At 45.2% G+C, this 23,483-nt stretch overlaps 1 protein-coding gene across 3 annotated transcripts in view; it reads right to left on the reverse strand.

The window, feature by feature from the left end:
* SMARCAL1 (SWI/SNF related, matrix associated, actin dependent regulator of chromatin, subfamily a like 1) overlaps positions 1-22,777 on the reverse strand; it is a 68,242-nt gene extending 45,465 nt beyond the window's left edge. The window contains exons 1-8 of one of the 3 annotated variants that reach the window (XM_017534946.2): positions 22,549-22,777; positions 21,308-21,344; positions 19,745-20,625; positions 18,643-18,693; positions 14,098-14,331; positions 10,800-10,850; positions 5,387-5,573; positions 987-1,137 (exon numbers count right to left, since the gene is read on the reverse strand). In XM_017534946.2, coding sequence (XP_017390435.1) covers positions 987-1,137; positions 5,387-5,573; positions 10,800-10,850; positions 14,098-14,331; positions 18,643-18,693; positions 19,745-20,567 — 1,497 coding nt within the window. In that variant the 5' untranslated portion in view covers positions 20,568-20,625; positions 21,308-21,344; positions 22,549-22,777. The other 2 variants (XM_017534945.2, XM_037740775.1) reach the window with 2 other exon arrangements.
* Between the last annotated feature and the right edge of the window lie 706 nt (positions 22,778-23,483).

Genomic DNA, 23,483 nt, shown 5'->3' on the forward strand with positions numbered 1-23,483 from the left:
ATCTCATGGAGGCCTCAGGAAGAAGCTCCAGGCTGACATCAGTGGCATAAAGCTAGAAAAAGCTATGGACGATGGACTAGGTCTTCCTTCTTCACTGAGTTTGTTCACAAGGCTTATTATTCATTTCACAAACCACTCTGATGCCTGGATTTACAGTAGAAAAAGCTCAAGGGTAAGTGATATAGGGCTCTTGTCAGGCTCTGCATCTGTAAAGTTACCTGGCAGACAGTGAACATCATACCCACTCCCCCTTCTAGAGAGTGCAAAATCCCTGAGTCAGGAAGTCAGGAAATGCCGCATCAAGATCCTGCAGAACTCCTCATTAACAGTAAAGCAGTAAGTATGCCGCTTAACCTCTGAGATTCTGTTTTCTTACCTATAAAAGGGGTTACTATCTATTGCACCTATTGCATAGGACTCTCATAGGATTGAGGAAAATACAGGCAGTGAAAATATTTTGAAACTTAAGGGTGGGCCAGGCACAGTGGCTCATGCCTGTAATCCCAGCACTTTGGGAGGCCAAGACAGATGGATCACTTGAACCCAGGAGTTTAAGACCAGCCTGGGCACATGGTAAAACCTCATCTCTAAAAAAAGTACAAAAATTAGCCTGTCTCATAACCCAGTTTCAAAATAAATAGATGAAAATTTAACAAAACAATAAAAAATTTAAAAAAAGAAAACTAAGTGTGGTACAGATGAAAAGTATTTTTAGCAGGGCACATAGGTGCTGGAAGTGCCTGCTGACAGATGAACACAATTCTCTAAGCTGGTTCCTCCTTGGCTTTCTTCCCTCAAAGTGTAACCTGATTCGAATCCAGAAAACCCCCCACCTGCCCTCAGGTGGCACCTCATCTCTCTTCCTGGCCTTTGCCTTGAGACAGGATCCTTAAAGATCCCTATGTCCTGTCTGCAAACCATTATTTTATGACTCTAACACAGAAGAAAACCTTCTCTGTGAAGATTGCAATTCGAAGACCATTAACCTGCTCCCAGGTGAAGCGCACGGAGGACGGCACCACCACCAGGAGTGGCCACTCCTTCCGATAAAAGGCTGCGATGCAGATGGCTTGGATGGTCTTCCCCAGGCCCATGTCGTCAGCAAGCAGCAGGCGGCCTCCTTTGGCTATGGCGAAACTGAAGGCAGACAAGGTGAGGACGGCAGCACGGCACGTTTCCCAGGGCATGAGTTAATCTGCCCTCACGTCCGGTTGGGTCAGCACTGCTGGGTGGAGGCTGCCACACTGGCCAGCCCGGGCCCAGGCCACACCAGACTTGCTCCCCAGAAGGGAAGGACATGAGCCAAATAGGGAGCAGAATAAAAAAGAGAAAGTGAGAAAGCCCAAAAAGGAAAAATATGGAATGTGGTCGAAAGGTAGGGAGAAGATCTGGAAGATGATTAGGTCATGGAGGCCAAGGAAGGAAGTTTCCAGTGAGAGGCGTCGCCTCGGCCCACTGCAGGCAGGGCCCAGGGGACGTGCAAAGAGGTGAGTAGGTGGGAGTCCATGACTAGCACTCAGGAGGGCACGCTTACTCCAGAGTCTGCTTTGAAAGGAAGTAAAGGGCCGAGCACAGTGGCTCACGCCTGTAATCCCAGCACTTTGGGAGGCCAAGGTGGGTGTATCACTTGAGGTCAGGAGTTTGACACCAGCCTGACCAACAAGGTGAAACCCTGCCTCTACGAAAAGTACAGAATTAGCTGGGCATGGTGGTGCATGCCTGTAATGCCAGCTACTTGGGAGGCTGAGGCAGAAGAATTGCTTGAACCAAGGAGACAGGTTGCAGTGAGCCGAGATCACACCCCTGGCACTACAGTCTGGGCAACAAAAGGGAAACTCCATCTCAAAAAAAAAAAAAGAAAGAAAGAAAGAAAGGAAAGAAGGAAAGAAGAAAGAGCTGATGGGATGAAAAGAAGGCTTTCTGAAGATCAGAGAGTACTCAGTATACATAAAGGCAGAAAGGGGCTGGCAAAGAAGATGCTGGAGGCGAGGAGAGCGGCAGAGGAAAGGATGGGAGGGTGTTTGTCCAATAGGGAACACCAACCTCAGCATCAAGTTTTTCTTTTTCCTTTTTTTTTTTGAGACAGAGTTTCACTCTTGCTGCCCAGGCTGGAGTGCAATGGCGCAGTCTCGGCTCACTGCAATCTCCGCCTCCTGGGTTCAAGTGATTCTCCTGCCTCCATCTCCCGAGTAGCTGGGATTACAGGCATGAGTCACCATGCCCAGCTACTTTTGTATTTTTAGTAGAGATGGGTTTTCACCATGTTGGTCAGGCTGGTCTCGAACTCGCAACCTCAGGTGATCTGCCCACCTCGGTTTCCCAAAGTGCTGGGATTACAGGCGTGAGCTACCGCAGCTGGCTGAGTTTTTAATTATATGGCAGCCTCCAGGACCCTAAAGCCCTTAAGTACAGCATCTCTTGCTAACAGTTCATAAGAGTGTATTCCACTATTTCGGAGCCAGACTGGCTGGGGTTGGAGTCCTAATTCCATCACTTAGCAGCTGTACACCCTCATGCACATGATTTAACCTCCCTATGCCTCAGCCCCCTCAGCAGTAAGAAGGAGGTAATAACAGTACCTATCTCATGGAGCTGTGGGAGGGTTAATAAAGCTAATACTGAAAACAATGCTTGGCAACACCATAAGCGCTAAGGAAGTGCTTCTATCATAACTACTATTCTACAAAAAGAAAAAGAATCAAAACACAAACAGTTAAAATGACTTGCTCGTGTCTCATGATGAAACAGTGAAAACCTAAAAGGATCCCAAGTGCCAGATGTCTGGTCCTTTGTGCCAAATACTAGTCTTCTTTCAGCTAATTCCTGAAAAATAGATCATTTGCTCAGAATCCTGAAAATAAGCTGCTGGAACAGCTCTTTCTCTTTCCTTCTCACCCAGTGAAAACAGAGAATGTCACCTCTTCTAATCAGCAGCTAGCAGGGCTGACAAGAAGTCCAGGCTGCACTTGGCCTTTTGGAATTGCCTGGAAACACAGTTTCCAAAGATGGAAAACTGGGCAGCAAATCCCCAGGCAGCCCGTGGCCAGTAGCGTGTGGGGACAACAGGCATCCTGGAAGGGCACTCTTCTGTTCTCCCTGCAGCCTGGGAGAGGAGGCAGCCTTTCCCAAAGTCCTGCTTTGGCGGCCTCACCCTCTGCTGGGGAGGAACGGAGCCGAGCGGTGGGCTGCCTCACCTCTCCAGAACAGGCGCAGCCTCCTCCCTGCACACCCACCTCTATGAAATCTTCTGGACCATTTCTGGGATCAACCCACAACACAGACAGATGGGGGGAGGGCAGGTGTGAAAAGATGTATTTTTTACCTCACTTTCTGATTTACAAAATTGGTGGCCAGCGAGGACAGGCAGTACCCAAGCAACGGAATCCATGGAGAGCCTCACGCCCTTTGAGCGTCTTTTGTTTCAGCCTCCTCAGCTTTACCATCTATAATTTCCAGAAGTTTGGTCTATCCGCATCCTTAGAGCAGAATGGAACCCTTAAATTTCACAGTCTCTCCTTTTCCCCTGCCTAGAGGGAGCCCAAGTAAGGAACAAAGTGGCCAAAAAATGACAACAAAGACAGAAAAAGCATGGATAACAAAGGAACAATAACAAAATTAAACGTCATCCTCCACAGGGTAGTTGAATATAAAAGGAAAAAAAATGCCATACTCAGAAACTGATCAATCAGAAAACACAGATTTAAGCCCCAATTCCACTTTTGGCAGCTGAATAACTTTAGGCAACTGTCTTTCAGAGTCTCGACTCATTCCCCTGCTAAAGAGGGCTGCTTGCATATTAGAAGACGTTAAAATTTCCAAGAGATTTTGCTCTATAAAGGGTGTGTTCCATCGCAGTTCTTACATTAACAAAAACAAAACAAAACATGGAATTGACAGCCCTCCTCCCCCAGTGCCAAGCCCCCACCTCTTTAGAGTATGAAAGTTAAAACCTGGGTTTAATTAGAAAATTCCGAAGAAAGATTACAAGTACTGCTAGCAGCTTCAGAGCCACAGAGGTAGAAACAGATGTGCCCAAGGGTACCTCATACACAGGGCCTCTCTCAGGGGTAGTGGGGTAACTGGTAAGACCAGTACCCACCATGTGGGCCCAAGGATGGCTAACAGAGCCTCAAAGAACTTGGATGCCGAAGGCAGGGGCTACCCAGTGGGTGGAGCTGGGCGACCTCTACTGCAGCTTTAATGAAGAGGCCCAGAGGAAGAAAGATGAAAGGAAAAAACGCCCTGAACCTGGTTAAAACAAGGCCCAAAGGACATCTCACCAGATGGAGGAATGAAATTGCAAAGCCAGAGGAGTTTTGCAGAGTGTGCTATTTAAGAGAGATAGAAGGAAATGAAGAATAGGGGGAAGGGCTGGGGCCAGGGGAATGTAATCAAATACGTTGTGCCCAAACGGCACTCTGAGACCCAAATCCTGCCAGAGACGGTAGCCAAGCTTTCACCAAAATACCACAATCAGGCTTCAAGCAGGCAGGCTGGCGCAGTTTGTCAGTGCCATTGATAATTTAGGTTCCTTCCCTTGTACAGGGCTCTATGTCCAACTACACTGTGTAATAACAGCTTCTTATTTCTAGACAGACTATCAAGACTTGCTCTTTCTTCTTGAACTACCGTATTTTTAAGAGAAGCCTAGTTCAAACCCGGCATTTTGCTTCTCCCAAGAAACTCTGGGAAGAAAGGAAAGATCAGGATGTAGGTTTATCTTTTTTCTTCCTCTAATAAGAGCGCCTTTACTTTCTTTTGGAGAACTGCCACCTCCCATTTTCAGTCCAAGTAACTTAGATGGGCAGGCCTCACCCTCTGGTTCTAGGGATGGGCCTGTCACCAAGTCTGATCAGCAAGACCTCAAGCCTCCAAGGTCAGTGACTGGCTCCAACATTGGGACCAGACTTAAGCCATTGCAGTGTTAGCCCCACTAGGGAAGAGCTGCTTCTGTGCGTTGCTAAGCTGAGGATGCAAGCTGGAAGCCCCTGGCAGCCCGAGCTGCCACGCTTGAGGAACACCTGGTTAGGAACAAAGCAAACTAAATAGAAAGCAGATTGAGAGAAGTACAGCAGCCTGATGAGATCTTTAGAGATGCTGGATTTTCTCTTACAGGCACTGAGAAATCTCTTTCCTTAAGCTAGTCTGAATTGGGTTTCTGCAGAACTGCAATTCAGGGTCCTGATTAACCCATGGAATTTGAAATCAATGGTTACAATAAGGCTTTGGTAACAGCACACCTGGCTGCTTAACGCCTAGACTCTTCTAAATTTTCATGTATTCATTGAAAATAAAAGTTCATAAAAGAGGAAGCATCTATACGAGGTCTGTGGTGAACAAGGAAATTCGAGCAGGAGAGGAAGAGAGAGGAAGATCAAGAACCTACTTGACTCCAGCTCTCTGAAAGGGCATCAGATTAGACACGAGCTTGGGGTCCACTTCAGAAAGGTCTGCCTCTGGGACATCTGGCGTGAGGTTGAGAGATGTCTTCTTGAGCTGAGAAGCAAATGCCAGGGTGAGAGTCGTGGGCAGAGGATCCAGCTGAACCTGTGGGAGGCAGCGTGCCTTTGTAACTGGAAAGAAGAACAGAAGCACATGAGCTGGAGTGTTCATGCTCAAAAGATTTGAAAAAGAGGAGCTTTGGGATATACATGTATTTCCTTCTAATGATGCTTTATATAATGCATGGAGAAATCTCTTCTAGTCAGGACCATTAACCCAAGTGTGAAAAATAAATTACTTGGGATCTACACAAAAATGAAAACAAACTAATTGCACCGACCTTGTTTTTTGAACAATGTAATCTCACCTGATTTTAAACTTTAAAAAAGAGAGGGGGAAAACCCTTTATTCAATAGAGAAACAGAAAAAGAAAAACCAGAGAGAAAAATAAAACACGTAATTCTAGGGAGAAGGAAGCTGAATTACAAATTTAAAATGTAGAGAAAAAATGACAGACCTAGAGACCCCAGGCAGTTGTTAAACCACTAACCACAGCCTGCTGTCCTGCGGGCTGTCACTTTCAGGATGTTCTTCCCTTTTATCGTTTTCCTTTGAAAAATCTAATGAGAAAAGCAGCCATTATTTACAGATCATCAATTGCTCTTTATCCTTTACCTTTTCAAGGGCACTCTGGTAGTCAGAGTAACCCATCAAGAGGCTAATTGTCCTCAGGTATCCAGTAAAGGAAACTACAAAGAGAAACTGGGAATTATTTTACTTCTATCCAACATTATTTGAAATTCTGAGGTTGCCTATTGCATATAGTCATGTGTGATCATATGTTTTCTTAATACCCTCATGAGTGACTCCAAAAGTCTTTTGCCACAACCATCAATTGGTTACTACTGTAAATACCGATGTGGACATGCAGGGCTGAGCCATCTACTGCTACCTCCAACTGCTTTGTATTTTCAATATATTTAAGTCCATTTCTCTCCTCCACTAAATATAAGTACCAGTTATTTCTGGAAACAGTTTCCACGAAAAGAATCACCATGAGAGGAAATTAGGTAAGGTTGATGGCTTTAATACAAAATAGACTGTCCATATTGATGCAGAAATACATTTTGTACCTCCAAATTAAATCCAAGCATGCTGACTTCTGCACACTTCAGGAGGCTGAGCACTCCATGTGCTTTCAGAAATCATTTTCATTTTAATTCTAGTGATCTTCAGAAGTCAAACACCTGATGAAAGCTAAGAAAGGGCTGATGAACTGGCTGGTAGAAAATGCAGTGCTTTGTAAGCATTATGTTCCTTCAGCCATTTAAGAGGAATAAAACTAATATCTACCATGTCTACTACCAATTACCATCTCCAAAATCCTATGCTGCTAGGTCAGCCATCTCACGGTTTCTGAGAAGGCCACCATTCCCTGTCAATGTCTCTACTGTCTTTTCCCTGGTACTAGGAGATGACAGATGTGCTGTCTGGCTTTGTGAGTCATCTAGAAGTCATTTCTGTAAAATAGCTCTTTGGCAGAATGCTACTAGCCACATAGCAGAGATGCTAATGTTTTCAAATAGCAGCTGACAAGACAAGATTGTTGAGAACCCTTCTGGACTGACAGCAAGGGGAAAATAAAAGGCCTGATGCCAATTTCACTGGGGGCAAAAGGCCTGAGTCACTCAGAAAAGAGAGAGAAGGAAAGCTTAGATTTAAGTCCTTACTAGGGAAAATAGCTCGCACTGCTTCATCAGTGAGCATTCACATACTCAGGTTTTACTGTCATTTCTTCATTAGTTTCCTGTGCGCATGTTCACTAGCTCAGGGTCAAGGATCTACTTTCACTCATAAAAAAGGAGCACACGGGGTGAGGGGAGAGGTGCACATTCCCCAGGTTCACTGTACTGGCAGTAAAATCAGAACTCAATTGGAACCGGGCTGTATTCTCACAGCTTTCCCTCCCTAGCTTCTTAGTTTAGCTGGCTTCTAAATTTCGTAATGGGTCAGGTTCAAAGGTAGATGGCAATTTTAGTCTTATTTTTGTCAATGACTGTCACTGACTTTACTGTGACTCTGCAATGCTCCCAGTAAGGAAAGCCACTGTTTCCTTTCTCTGGGCCCGACCTTTTCCCAGTCTATGAAATAGGAAGATCAGTCTTATCTTTCATGAGACACTGTCATGACGGGATAGCATGTAAAAACTCTAAATCTAGAATCTTCATTCAGGATCCATGGAATAATTTTTATCAAGTGCAAAATCCTATTTGGGGCCATTATGTACATTTTTTTCTGGGTGAAAAATCCATTATTTTCATCAGATATTTCAAGGAGTCTATTGTCTGCAAAAGATCAGGAACCACTATATAATGCCATGTGAGTCACAAGTCATGGTTTTTCAACACTACATTTATCTACTAACGCTGTAAGTGTTCCACTTTTTGTTGTTCCGTAAAAGTCATAGACTTTATAACTAACATATTTGAGTTTCTTGTTTGAAAGACAAAGGGGAGAAGGAAAGAACTCACTTCTGCTTCTCATAAAAAATTCAGCTTTTGTGGTTGAAAGTGGTGGCTCATGCCTGTAATCCCAAGTACTTTGGGAGGCCAAGGTGGGAGGATCACTTGAGGCCAGGAGTTCCAGACCAGCCTGCCAACATGGCAAAACCCTATCTCTACTAAAAATCGAAAAATTAGCTGGGCATGGTGATATGTATGTACATATATATCCGCTGATAACAGCAGGAGGCAGACAACTTCCTAGGCAGACAAGGGTGGGTCCCCAGTGAAACCCAACCTTCAAGCTGAAGACAGATCGAAACCTGAAAACCGGACTGCCAGTTAGTTCCAGGTGGAGTCCACAATCCAGCATGAGAACTTCCTCAATGACTTTCAGCCAATCGAATGGTGCTTCTTCCAGGCCCACCCATGGACCAACCAGCACACATGCCCCCATTCTGAGCCCATAAAAACCCTGGTCAGCTACATGTTGGAACTACCCACTTCAGGTCCCCTCTTTACTGAGAGCTGTTCTGTTGCTCAATAAAATCCTCCTTTGTCCTGCTCACTCTCCAGTTATCCATGTAACCTCATTCTTCTTGGATGTGGGACAAGAATCTGGGACCTGCTGAATGGTGGGTGAGAAAGGGCTGTAACACATTCCTGGCTTGCTTGCCAAGCTGCGGGCAGTGACATGCTCCTCACTGCCAGACCATAGGAGTGAAGAACAGCAACCTTTCTGGGGGCCCAGATCTCAGGGCTCCCTGAGCCAGAGCTGTGACATACTGTAACACCCTCTCGGGGCTTCACAGTTGCTGGTATTTTCAAGTTTTCGGGCACCAGCACATTCCCATCATCCAGACGCTGGTACCCAAGGCAGAAGCTGCTTGTGGTATGCCCAGTCTAGCTGCAGCCTCACATGGAGCTGGTGCCTATGCCAGAGTCTGGAGCTGCCTGCTCCGCTGCAGCAGCTGGCACACCTGGCTGTGTGCTGTGGCCAGATCCTGCTCTCTCTCACTCACACACACTCCACTGCTCAATGGCTAGCTCCCCCTTGGTGGGTGTGGGATCAGGACTGGTAGCATGAGCCAAACGCAGCCTGCCAGGCTGAGTGGGCACAGCAAGCCCAGCACCAAGCCCAATTGGCAAAGCAGCACCAAAAGGATCCTGTGTAACAGCTACTTGGGAGGCTGCGGCACAACAATCACTTGAGTCTGGGAGGCAGAGGTTGTAGTGAGCCAAGATCCTACCACTACACTCCAGCCTGGCTGACAGTGAGACCTTGTCTCAAAAAGAGAAAACATATTCAGCTTTTGCCAAATAATTCCCTCTATTTTATTTTATTTTTTTTGAGTTGGAGTCTTGCTCTGTTGCCCAGGCTGGAGTGTGGTGGCACAATCTTGGCTCACTGCAACCTCTGCCTCCCAGGTTTAAGTGATTCTCCTGCCTCGGCCTCCGAAGTAGCTGGGACTACAGGTGTATGCCACCATGCCCAGCTAATTTTTTGTATTTTTAGTAAAGACAGGGTTTCACCATGTTAGCCAGGATGGTCTCGATCTCCTGACCTCGTGATCTGGCTGCCTTGGCCTCCAAAAGTGCTGGCATTACAGGTGTGAGCTGCCACCACACTCAGCCTTAAATAATTCCCTCTAAATCACAAGTTCCAAGTAGCAGCAGCCAGAGAGTCTCAAGATCAATGTGAGCCATCCTTTCTGCTTCAGCCAGCATTTTTAAGTTATCATATCAAACTCAAACCTAAACTTGTAGTTCACAGCAAGTTTTGCTCAAGGAACCAAAGGCTCTTCCTTTACATTTAATTCCTATGTCAGTAGAGCAGATAGAGATTAAAGATCATCCCTATTTTTTTAACTAAAGAGACAATGGGACCCAGAATATTGAATTATTTACCTAATGTCACACAGTAAGTCAGGTAAGGAGACAAAAGGAAGGAACCTAGTTTTTCCCTCTTCACTGAAGCCCTAGCCTGCCAGGCAAGATGGCCAATGACTCACAGCTCCCAGGGTTGGCTCATGTCTGTCTTGGCCTGACTGGTTCCCATAAATAACTCCTTCCTCAGTCTGGGAAGCCCAACAGGCCCTCAGGATTGGGAAAAAAGCAGAGGAACATAAGCCATGCCAGCTGCAAACCCAATGCAGAATTGCTATAGCCAGATAGATAAGGGATTGGTATTCTGGTACAGTCTGAGGTACGACCATATTTCCTTGTCCCAGGCATATTAGAATTTATTGCCCCATCTAAGGAAAGCACAGAGAAGAAAAATGATGAACCAAAATTGGCTGCTTCTTGTACTTATGCTAACTGTACACATATTCCCTTTCCTCAGTCAGTCTCTAAAGTGCTTGTTAAAATGCCTAAGTCCCTGGCCTTGACTTCTGCCTTGGACAGAACTGTATTATGAAGTCCATTCCCAGCGAGACCCTCCTACCTTTCTTGAGCATCCAGTTCTAGAAATACACCGGGAGCCTATTCTTAGGAGTAATCTATGGTCACTTCCACCTAAGCTAAGCAATCCCAGCTTGCTTCTGATTCCTAAGGTCTATGTACCCATGCTTCTAATCCTTCTATGACAGCAGGAAGGTTTCACAGGCCTGGGAAACTTCACTACTACCACCTCACCCTTACAGCAGAGGAGGGCCGGCATTTGTTTGGGCTGTCATAAAGCCACCATCTCAGTGAATGCAGACAAGGCTGCATCCTTACCTTTACTTACCCTGCACTCAAGCATCCCACCACAGCAGACAGAGGTGAAGATTCTTCAAAAATACATCAAATTTAAGGTGAATTATTAAAGCTTAACAATAGCATGATATAAAACAAGTAAGGAAGGTTTCTTACTTAGTTTATTGTGCTCTTCCAAGAGAAAGCTCCACTTCCTGGTCTTGACATCTGCAATGATAAGAAATAAGTAAGCAAATAGGACACCCTGCTCTCCTGCTACGTGGTCACACTTACTCATTTATTCCTTGACTTCAGAAACTTCCATCGAGCTTGGACAATGTGGCAGCTGGTCCTGTACTTAGCACTGGGGATACAGAAATTAGGAGAGTCCTTTCCCTGGAGGCTTCCCCAATCTACTGGGAGGAGAGATAAGCAGAGGCGCTGACAAGACTAGGTTGTAAAGGTTGTGATAAAAGGTGCCTGTACAGGATACATGGCTGAGGAGGGGCTAGCAGGTCAGAAACACTTTGAATGACAGGGGTGCTAATTGTAGCTCACACCTCAGCAGCATTCACGTTCACCCGGGGCTGTGCCAAGACTCAGTGGCACCATCTCATCTGCCCCTCCGAAGTCTGTAAGTCTCTAAATAATGAGCCACCATTGGGTAGAAAGATGCTCACCTTTCTTAGTTAATATTGTGTGTAATTTATACTACACTATGCTAATTAGCAGATGATGTAATAATCACACAATAATTTATAATAACTGGCTTTTGGGGGTGCTCACTGGAGGTGTTAACTCCATATTTTACATGTGAGACAAGCTGCATATGGTCAGAGTGGTCAAACTGCCAAAGTTCAAATTCTGGCTCTGCCTCTTGGCTAGCTATGTCACCTTGCACAAGTCATTGTAACATCTCTCCCTTAGTTTCCACATCTGAAAAATAAAGACACTACAACCCTTATGTCACAGGTTACTGTGAGGATTACATGAAATTCAAAGAAACTGCTTATAAAAGTATGACTGGAAAACAATGAGCACCCCAAAAAGCCAGTTATTATGAATTGTTGTTAGTGTGATTATTACATCATCTGCTAATTAGCATAGTGTAGTATAAATTATACACAATATTAACTAAAAGGTGAGCATCTTACTACCCAATGGTGGCTCATTATTTAAACAGAGGAATTTCTCTACTAATTTATCTTTTGAAATAAATCAAGAAAGCTTGGTCTCGGTAAATGCTATCTGGGCAGCAAAAGTGCATTCCTCACTGTACAGTTACTTCCAAATAAGGTGGCTGGAAAGAGGCATTGTGGACATAATAAGTCAGTTTCAGGAAAAAGCGAGGTCGCCCAGGTGCAGCTTGATGAAAGGAACAAAGCAGACAGACTAATCTCAAATGTGAACTAGTACAAGAAGGTCCTTCCTGACAACTTGATTCTCACAGTGGCACAGCAGCAAACAGGAAAAGCGGTGAACAGCAGCTAAGGCAAAGAAACCAATCATGGTTTTTGGACACCTGGGTGTGGGCAGGATCAGTATCAATATTTTCATGGTACCCACTCCCAAAATGGCAGACCATGTCAGGAGTGTGATCTAACAGGCCGGTGATAGACACACATCGCCGTATTTGACTTTTTTTTTTTGAGATGGCGTCTCACTCTGTCATCCAGGTTGGAGTGCAGTGGTGTCATCTTGGCTCACTACAACCTCTGCCTCTCGGGCTCAAGCGATTCTCCTGCTTCAGGCTTCTGAGTAGTTGGGATTACAGGCTGGCACCACCACGCCCAGCTAGTTTTTGTATTTTTAGTAGACAGGGTTTCACCATGTTGGCTAGGCTGATCTCAAATTCCTGTGACCTCAGGTGATCTACCCACCTAGGCCTCCCAAAGTGGTGGGATTACAGACCACTGCACCTGGCCTGTATTTGCCTTTTAAGGGCCACCCCAAGCTGAAGCCAACCAGCTGAGGGGGCAAGGAAGGCAAAGGATCTAGGTTGCTGTGTAAACAGCTCATCTCACGACCTGCCTGGGCCTCGCACAGCTCCCCTACCCCCTGCTCAGCTGCCTGCCCTCATCAGTCCAAACTCCATCCATCCAAGGATGATCACATAGCAACCAGCATCACCCTCCTTCAGAAGGAACCCAAACCCTGATGAAAGCTCTTGTTGAGCAAGCAATTCTAGAGGCTTCTTCCAGGACAATGCTTCAATGTGAGGTCTCAAAGGCACGAGGTTTTAAGGATTTGAGTTCTACTTGCCTATGGACAAGATCAAACCAATTCAAGAATGGGAAAACACTGATCCATAATAGATACACAGTTTTTAAAAAACAATGTGGCCCAAGCTAAGAATGACATCCAGGAGTCCAGAATCTATAGCTTCTTCTCCCCTATTCTAACAGGGGAGCTTTAGAAGAACCTCACAAAAAAATAAAACAAAATGGCTATGTGCAGTGGCTCACGCCTATAATCCCAACACTTTGGGAGGCTGAGGTGGGCAGAGGAGTTCAAGACCACCCTGGCCAACATGGTGAAACTCCGCCTCTACTAAAAATAGAAAAAATTAGCCTACTGTGGCGGCATGCACCTGTAGTCCCTGCTACTCGGGAGGCTGAGGCAGGAGAACCATTTGAACCTGGGAGGCAGAGGTTGCAGTGAGCCGAGATTGTGCCACTGCACTCCCAGCCTAGTCGACAGAACAAAAAACTCCATCTCAAAAATAAATAAATAAAATAAAACAAAAATATTCTGCTTTGGCCAGTAGATTTTAAGACTGGCTTATAATTAGGCTCAACTGAAGATTAAAAAAAGAAAAAAACAATGTCCAGGCCAACAAAATAAATCAATATCTTTGTGTAAGAACTGGACATCGATGTTTTTGAAGTGGCCCAGTGATGCTGATGGGCAGCCTGAGAGGAGAACAACCAGTATTTTCAAACCATGGCACCATCACCAGCAGCAGCACCAGCTCAGGGAACTTGTGAGAAATGCAAATTTTTGGCTCCATGCTTGAGTTCCAGAATCAGAAACTCCAGTAGTGGAGCCTAGCAATCTGCATTTTAACAACCCATGCAAGCGGTTCCCTGCATGTTCAAGTTTGAAAACCACTAAGGTGACATAAGAAAAGGCATTTATTTTTATGGCAACCACCTGTGTTTCTGCTCTGCAAAGGCCAAAATAAACAGAGATGGGTTTTAAAAATGGCCAAAGCAGGAATTTACCTGCTTCCACCAAGAAGACATTGACCAGGGGTAAATTATGAGGTCTTCTCTTTGGGAGGCCTTAATGACAAAGCAGTCCCCACTATATGTTTACTACCTGGAATAATCAACATGTCATCTTTCTATAAGAAGAGCAGAACAGGAAGGCACTCCTAAGAAAGTAATTTTTGAACATTCAAGGTAGAAAAAAACACCCTATGTTGAGATCACAGACCACTACATATTCTGGGAATCGAAGACTGATTACTTGCCATATCTTCTGGAATCCATCTGTTTAAAAAGTGCAATCAGGTCCTGTGAATAACTGATGTCTGCCTCAAAGTAGGCCCGGGAGATGAGTATGCATCGCCCTTTGACAAAGGCAAGGGATGGAGCTGACGGAAGGCTGGCCTGTCCCGCGCTGCTGGTGGAGGGTGACTCGCTGCTGCCATCGGCCCATTCCAGAGGCTGCAGGTTGACCGTGGGGAGGCTCCGGGCTGCTTCCACTGCCAAAGAAGAGGAATCGAACAGAAGTGACAAAGCAGAGGACTATGATGTGGCTTTGAGATACAGGCAAGGGAAAAGGGAGAAAGTGGGGAAGGGACATGGTCAAGAGGCACCAGGTCTGGTAGGAAGGCAAGAAAAGGCACCGTTAGATTAGGAAGGCTGGCAAGTGTTTTTGAGTTGGGGCTTTGGGAATTTCAATTTTTGTTGAATGTAACTCTCCATCTCCTTAAGTTCTTTTTTTTTGAGACAAGTTCTTGCTCTGTCACCCAGGCTGGAGTGCAGTGCCATGATCATGGCTCACTATAGCCTCAACCTCCCAGGCTCAAGCCATCCTCCACCTCAGCCTCCCCAGTAGCTAGGACTACCAGCGTGCACCACCACATGTGGTTAACTTGCATATTTTTTGTGGAGACCGGGTTTCGCTATGTGGCCCAGGCTGGTATCAAACCCCTAAGCTCAAGCCATCCACCTGCCTTAGCCTCTAGAAGTGCTGGTATTACAGGCATGAGGCACCGCACCCAGCCTCCTTAGGTTTTTCAAATCAAAAAATTTAAAATTTGGCTGGGTGCAGTAGTTCATGCCTGTAAACCCAACACTTTGGGAGGCCAAGATGGGTGGATCACGAGGTCAGGAGATTAAGACTACCATGCTGGCCAACATGGTGAAACCCTATCTCTACTGAAAATATAAAAATTAGCCATACATGGTGGCGTGTGCCTGTAATCTCAGCTACTCAGGAGGCTGAGGCAGGAGAATCACTTGAACCCAGGAGGCGGAGGTTGCAGTGAGCCAAGGTCGCACCACTGCCCTCCAGCCTGGGCGACAGAGCTAGACTCCGCCTCAAAAAAAATTTTTTTTTAATTTAGAAATTAACAGGGGGATGAGGAAGTTTGCCAGGATGAATAAACTTATTAGATAACTTCTGGCACTGTGTTGGATAAACCACTGAACTCAGCATACCACAAATCACCAAGTTAATCCTATTTCTAGGTCACCACTCTGTCTACTGCTCAGTGAACAAAGGAGTGAGGACCAGGATCACCAGGTCACAAACGCACAGTTCTGCACATTATTTCATCTATTACAGATGAATTTTATAGATGAACAGATTCAACTATATAAAACTAAGCTGTCAACAGACACACACTGAAGTGAAAGGCAAAAACTCTGAGTAAAGAAAGACAAAAAGAGCTCATGCTTTAAAAAAGTACTGAGACCACAAAATAAGAGGATAGAGGTGGAGTGAATTCAAAACAGGAGGAAAAAGACTAACACACATTTGGAGAAATGTTCAACTTCATAAATCATCAGACAAATAAGAGACTTTTCTACTTATCAAACTTGCTGGATAAGAAACAATTAGACATCCATATTGCTAGTTGGGAATAAAACCTTCTGGAAAACAATTTGGCAATTACAGCAAGAGCTCTAAGAATATTGATTCAACTTCTGGGAATCTATCCCAACTACCAATTGAAAATACAGAGAAAAACTTATGTATGAAGTTATTCCTCTACAGCTTTAAAAATAAAAAAACTGGCAGCAAATAAAAATCAAAAAAAAAAAAAAAAAAAAAACAATTGAAGCAATGTATGACACATCCATAAAACAGAATGTTATACAGCAATTAAAATTTATTTTGTACTAAAAATTTTGGAAAAGGCAAAAGTAGTTCAACAACACAAAATCATTTTTTGAAGCTCAAAAGGGCCCATTATGATCATGGACACCCACAATGTCATCATTTCAAATTAACAGTTAACATTCAGTAAAACAAATATGCTTTATGCTAGAGCATTAAATTAAAAAGGCAAAATAAAAATTATATGCATGCATACAACTTTATATTTTAATGCATAGAAAAAAGGCTGGAAGGAATGAAATCAAAATGTTAATAATGGTTAGTTGAGTGGGGAGATTACGGGGGATAGTTTTTCTTCTTGACACCTCAAAATATGTTCTACAGTGAGTATGTGGTAGGGTTAACAAAGCAAAATCCAGAGATATACCTAAAGCAAAATGCCAGAAAGACTGACATAGAGACAACTGCATATGTTATACTGATAAAAAGCCAATCATGACACAACAATCATGAACCTATCTGAAACTTACAAATACAAGGAGAAATTCACAAATCCGTAATTATGGTAAGGAATTTCAAAGTTTATCTGAGCAGGCAAAAGATAAGTGTGTTACACATTGGTAAGGATATAGAGGAGCCAAACAATCAGAAAAATTCATCTAAAAGCTCTATGGAGAACTTTTTTTTTCTCTTCTGTGAGCTTCATTGAGGAGTATATATGGAGAATTTTGTACCCAATAAACATGGTTTTTAAAACATGTGGAGCATTACATAAAGAAATGATAGGTAGGCATGGTGGCTCATACCTGTAATCCCTGCACTTTTGGAGGATGAGGCAGGTGGACTGCCTAAGGTCAGGAGTTCAAGACCAGCCTGGCCAACATCTCTACTAAAAATACGAAAATTAGCCAGGTGTGGTTGTACAAGACTGAAGTCCCAGCTACTCAGGAGGCTGAGGCAGGAGAATCACTTGAACCTGGGAGGCAGAGATTGCAGTGAGCCAAGACTGTGTCACTGCACTCAAGCCTGGGTGACAGAGTGAGACTCTGTCTCAAAAAAAAAAGCAACAATATCACACAAAAAACCTAAACGCGTCTGCAAAAGCAGGAGTCATCTAAGTCGCCATGCACTGTGGTCAGAACAAGAGTAAAAAGACAAAACAAACAACCGCAACAGTGGAAACCACTGGTTTAAATTCACCAGCAATGAGAATACCACGTGTCAAAATCTACAATCTTTACCAGACCCTTGGGTCTCCACATTCCAACACCAAACAAATGGATTAAAAAATGAGCCCTCCCTAAACAGTGCGAACATCATCAGTGTTAAGGGTTGAATTGTGTCCCTCCAAAATTCATGTTAAACACACAGCATAGGACCTCAGAATGTGACTGTATATGGAGGTAGGACTTTAAAGAGGTTAATAAGTTAAATCAGGTCACCTGGGTGGGCGATGTTCTTCTAAGGGTAGATATTCTTCTAAGAACACCACTATGACTGATGTTCTTATAAAAGGGAGAGACACTAGGGATCAGCTCACACAAAGGAAAGTCCACACAAGGACGCAGAGAAAGCAGCTGCCTGCAGGCCATGGAGAGAGGCCTCTGAAGAAACCAACCCTGCCAATACCTTCATTTCAGGCTTCCAGCCTCCAGGTCTGTGAAAAAATAAATTTCTATTGTTTAAGCCACCTAGTCAGTGGTACTTTGTCACAGCAGCCCTCACAAACTAACACATGAGCAGCTAACAAAGAAAGAGATATTGCCTAATGTACACATTTCAGGAATCGGAGGCTAAGGAGAAAACCAGGAAATTCTACAGGGAGCTGTCCCATCACTGGCGCAAACCACCCTGCCCAGAAACTGTACTGGTGATTCCAGATAATCCTACCTCATACCCCAAATCTGCAAAGTGACCTAAGCACACATCCTTATCTTTTCCCTTCTTAAGCTGGATGGAGGAAGAGAGGGTATAGGAATAGCAGCTGGGGGAGAAGAGTAAAATAAATGGGAGATGAAAACACCCCCGGGGCTGACACTTTGACACAGGTGTGTAGGCTCCATGTGACAGGATCAAGTGACAAAAACTTTAGTGTATGACAGTTTTCTCAGAAGACAGAGGGATGTACCCAGCTGCTGACTACAACCAGACACGGCGTTAGCTGGAACCTGCCTGAGTACTGCCCCCTCCTTGCATTTTTGAGTAGTTAGCTGCACAGACAGTGTTCTGAGGATCTGTGCTGTTTGCTGAACTGTTACCTTCATGGGAGCAGGGGCTGGCAGAGCTGCCTGAGCTGCCTATCACTGCTGGGGCCAGTATAGTCTGGTGGGAACATGTAATCTGAAGTCAGACTGCCTGGGTTTGAATCCCAGCAGTATAACTTATTGGCTATGTGGCCCTGTGTTACTGACTCAGCCCCCCTGGACCTCAGTTTCCCCATCTGTAAAATAGTTATTACAAGGAATAAAAGTTAGAATAAGGAGCTTAGAATAGCCTAATGCATAGCAAGCATCATTAAGTGCTACCTTTCGTTACTATTACCAATGGCCTTCACCCACAGAGCTGCCTCATTAGGTTAGACACAGTAGGAAGGAGTGGGGTGGTGCCCTGCAAGCTTTCAACACCTGTAAAGCCATGCACACCATAAGCTAAACTACATGTGACACTCCAAAGGAAGTTTTCAGCACCAGTGTCGCCCTCCATGAGGAACAACCACATGACTACTTACTCAGAGCACTATAGTCATTCATGCTGAAGTTCCATGTCTTGGAGTCAGGATCTGAAACAAAACAGAGGGCTGATGACTGTCATTACAATTTGCACTTGGGCACTCAATACAAGGCTTGTCTTCTAAATGAATGAATGAATGGACACCAAGTTCAAAACCGCTGACTAGCAAGCCCCCACTGATCTATCAAATCTCTGTAGAGGACAAACAGTAAATATAGATAATTCCTTTTTTTTTTTTCTTTTTTTTGAGACAGAGTCTCACTCTGTCGCCCATGCTGGAGTGCAGTGGCATGATCTCAGCTCACTGCAACCACTGCCTCCTAGGATCAAGCGATTCTCCTGCCTCAGCCTTCCAAGTAGCTGGGACTACAGGCATGTGCCACCACACCCAGCTAATTTTTATATTTTTTAGTAGAAATATGGTTTCACCATACTGGACCCGCTGGTCTCAAACTCCTGACCTCGTGATCTGCCCACCTTGGCCCCCAAAGTGCTGGAATTACAAGCATGAGCCACCGCACCAGGCCTAGATAATTCTTTTATTCCATGTAGTGGAATTCAACTTAGGCCCAGGGAAGTTATGAGCCTCACCTAAGAGGACTGAGGGCAGAGTTAGGACTAGAATCCAAGTTCTCCAGGTCGTAATGTAGTAAGGCAAAGCAGTATGGGGAGCAATGGCTCTAGGCTGTAGCTGAGCTGGTCACATCCTGACCCTGCCTTTCCAGACCAATGAAACTGGGCCTGTCACTTAATCTTGCTGAGCCAGTTCCATCGCCTTAAAAACTGCAATAACATCTACTTATTTCAAAAAAACTGCTGCTCAGCTTAAGTGCTACAATGCATATAAAGCACCTGGCAGAGGAAGTGTCTTCTCAATAACATTCAACCGTTCTCCAGATGGCCATGTGGCAACCACCAAGTTTGGCAGCTGTTTGAGGGAATAACTACGATGAAGGGAAACACAAGCTCAAATTGAAAAAATTTAACAACTGGATGGACAGAATGTGCCAATGCACTCTCCTAATATTTATGAGAAACTGTTAGATTAAAAGAGACTCTAAAAATAAGGAAAAAAAACGCCTGAAGAACAAAGACATTACCATAAATCTTGCTGGGCAGGCTCTTAAACACGGCAAGGAGTTCCGCGTGGTACCCGATCAACACCTGGAAACGATCGCCATTCCTTACACACTTTCCCTTCTGAGTGACCGCTGCTTTTTGGAGTGAGGACCCCAATGTCTGCTGGAGTCTTCCTTCTGGCATGGGTGTTGCACTTCCTGAGCTAGAATGGATGTAGGAAGTGTTCTGCCGCGAGGTGGAGGCTTTTGCTGTGTTGGCCTCTAACTTAACATCCTTGGGAGGCTGTCCAGAAGAACAAGCTGGTGTCTCTTGAGAACTCTTTGCTTTGGCCAAAGGCTCATGAGTTGGGTTAGCAAAGGGTATGTACCTAATCGAAGCCTGAGCATGACCTTGACCTAACTCATAACCCAAGGGCTGTTGTTTAGAGACCTCTGGAGGACTTTGTGCCAAAGGAGGGGAGATTCCAATGAGAGCCACTTGACGTGGTGGGCTGTGGCCTGGGCAGGCTGTGGTCATTTCTTCTGGCTTTTTCCATATTCCCTTCGCCTGCTCTGGTGTGCTAAGATGAAAACTGTGGGAATTATGAGGTTTTGGGTCATAATTAGATGAGCTACTGGGATTCTGTTGCTTGAAAATGACACCATGGCTCACTGGCTTACAAGACTCCCTTGGGAAATTTTGGGATGGGCCTTGCTTGGCCTGGGATAGGTTGCCAGCAATGGAGGTGCCCGAGCTAGTCTTCTGATGTTGTTCTGCCAATAACTTCTCAGCTCTACGAGCCAGAGCCTTTTGTCGATTCTCTTCAATCCTTTTCCTCTGCTCCTCTGTAAGAGGCAAGGACATTTTCGCAGAGAAATACTTAAGCAGGAAAGTCAACCTTTAACTGGAAAGTTGGCAAAAGCTGTGGAAGAAAATAAGGAGATAGAAATGAACATTACATTTATTAACTGCCATGCTCCAATCGTGATTTTAACAAGCTTTTGTCCCAGAAACTGCATTTATAGGCTATATTAAAGTTTATTTTATAATTGCACACACACGGAGATAGTAGGCAGCATGTGCTAAAATAAAGATCCTGATCAAAAAGCAAAAAGCAGGCTGGGCGTGGTGGCTCATGCCTGTAATCCCAGCACTTTGGGAAGCCAAGGCAGGCAGATCACTTGAGGTCAGGAGTTCGAGACCAGCCTTGCCAACATGGTGAAACCCCATCTCTACTAAAAATACAAAATTAGCCAGGCGTGGTGGTGCATGCCTGTAATCCCAGCTACTTGAGAGGCTGAAGCAGGAGAATTGCTTGAACCTGGGAGGCAGAGGTTGCAGTAAGCCAAGATTGTGCCACTGCACTGCAGCCTGGGCAACAAGAGTGAAACTCCATCTCAAAAACAAACAAACAAAAAAAGCAAACCCAAAGCTAAAAAGGCATTTCAGCTGCAATATTTCTCTCCTTCCCATGCCCCAGAAAAGGTGAGTTATCAGAACCCAAGAAAGTTATTTTGTGCACTTAAATCCATCAGATAATGAGAAGGGTGACATTTTTAACCAGAAAGCATAATAGATTAGACTGAAATAGACCAACCGCTTACCATGGCGTGATACTTGCTAAAATAGCCTCTTTCCAGCCTAGAAGGAAAAAAGCATTAGCCTCCCATAGACTACACACGAAATTCTCCCCTCACACTCACTCCTTTTATCCTTCCTGGCAGTTAGTCAGCCTGTGGCTCAGTGCAAGCCAGAGCAGCTGGCCTTGATACCTGATTTCCAAAACACAACACACGGAGCGACTGACTGACTCTCCTGGGAAAATAAGGGGTGGAAAAAAGAAATATGTGTTCACTGTACAAATCAAGATGCTATATAAAGATGTGAACAAGCAAACAAAAAAGAATAAAATTAATCCGTAATCTCACCAGCCATCAATAACCACGGTTGAAATTAATAATTTAGAGGTTACAGTTCTGATTTTTTTCTATCCATAACCACGTAATACATGGTGCATATTTAAGAGACATAAGAATTTATTATAAAATAGGATCATTGTAAACATTCCATTTTGCACCCTGATTATTTTTTTTCCATGAATTTACCCGGAACATTTATTTTCCTACGAACTGAGACATTTTTACAACATTTTGTAAGCAGGGGGCAGGACACCAAATTCTCTGGCTTGGTTCAGATTAAATAGCCTGCATCTACTGTAATGCTGTGTAATGCTTAGAATGATGATGTAGGGGCACTTCAGTAGCACTGCCTAGGCCTCTGGGCAACTACAGGGTTCAAGGGTTTCCTTCCCTGCTGGGGCTCCCTTTGGCAGAACCCAACCCCCCACCCCACTCCTCCTCCCCGACCAAGAAGCATCTATCCCCAGAGAACTTCCACCTTCTCCAAATATTAGCAGCTAGGAAGGCGTGAAGCGGTTAGGGAAAGGTTTTGCAAGTGCACAGCGGAAGCCCTCAGTCTCTCTGGGTAACGCACTCCTGCCTAATTTTCCAATCGGTTTCCTGCACCTCCAAACACTCCAGATCCCAGGCCTGGTGAGCTGTCTCCACTGACCAGGGAGATGCAGCCATAAGACCCACTGATCAGCCCCAAACCATAAAGCCATCCCGCCACATGGACGCCCCTCTTCCTCTCTAGGCAGGGACCTCTGCTCCCCAGAATTTCGGGGCGCGCCTCACCCAGCCTCAAGGTAAGCTGAGGCTTACCCCACTGCCACCCCTACGATATCCACTTGGATTCACCCTTCCCGTTGGCCCACTTCCTCCTCCAGGCTGGTATTGGTCTCGTCCGCCTCCGCCGCCTTCCTGCCAGTCTACCACTTTCTCACCCAAGGAGGCCTAGAACGCGAGCCGCATTCGCCCCCGGCCCTGAGCCCAGGCGCGACTCCAGAGCCTTCCGAGCCGGGCGACTCTCCCCGGTGGACGGTTAGACCACAGGTATTCAAGCGCTACGAGTTCGCCCGCCTTATTGCAGCGGCCAGGCCTGAAGGGCTCGGTCACCGGTGAACTACACTTCCCAGCAGGCAACGCGGCCAGTTTCCGCCTCCAAAAGTGGGAGTGATGAGACGAGAACGCCAGCGGGGGCTGCAGGGTCTTCTGGGATTTGTAGTTCGTGACGGGAGCCTGGAGAGAAACGAGATCTGCAACGTCATGGGCGGGGTGAAAGTGGTGCACCCTGGAAATTGTAGTTCTCCAGAGGTTTAGCCAAACGCCAGGTCCTGAAAGCCTGGGACATTGAGGTTTCCAGACCTGTGGTCTCCAGTCTCCAGAGGGCATCTCGGACAGCCAGACTAACTTGGCGGCTTTTGATAAAAAGTATCCCCCCGGGGCATCCATTCCTGGTATTGCTATCCTTGCAATTTAAGCCTCAGTCGCTGCGCCAGTCTGCCATCGCCGTCATCATTGCAGTCATCAGTGACTGCGTTTAGCATAAATATGAGTTACCTCATTTAGCTGCACTACAACCTATGGAACACATTCTTGTCCCCATTTTACAAAGGGGGAAACGGAGACAGCCATTTGATAATGTTTCTCAACGCTTTATTAAGCTAGCTTGTGATTCTGATTCCGTAGCCCCTCCTCTTGAGAGAAGATTAGTCATGAGACTTTAAGAGTCACTTTAGAAAAGGCATGGTGGCTCATGCCTGTAATCCCAGCACTTTGGGAGGCCAAGGTGGGCAGATCACGAGGTTAGGAGTTCCAGACTAGCCATGGCCAACATGGCGAAACCCCGTCTATACTAAAAATACAAAAATTAGCCGGG

Source organism: Cebus imitator, unplaced genomic scaffold (genome assembly GCF_001604975.1).
Source record: "Cebus imitator isolate Cc_AM_T3 unplaced genomic scaffold, Cebus_imitator-1.0 Scaffold89, whole genome shotgun sequence".
NCBI lineage: Eukaryota > Metazoa > Chordata > Mammalia > Primates > Cebidae > Cebus > Cebus imitator.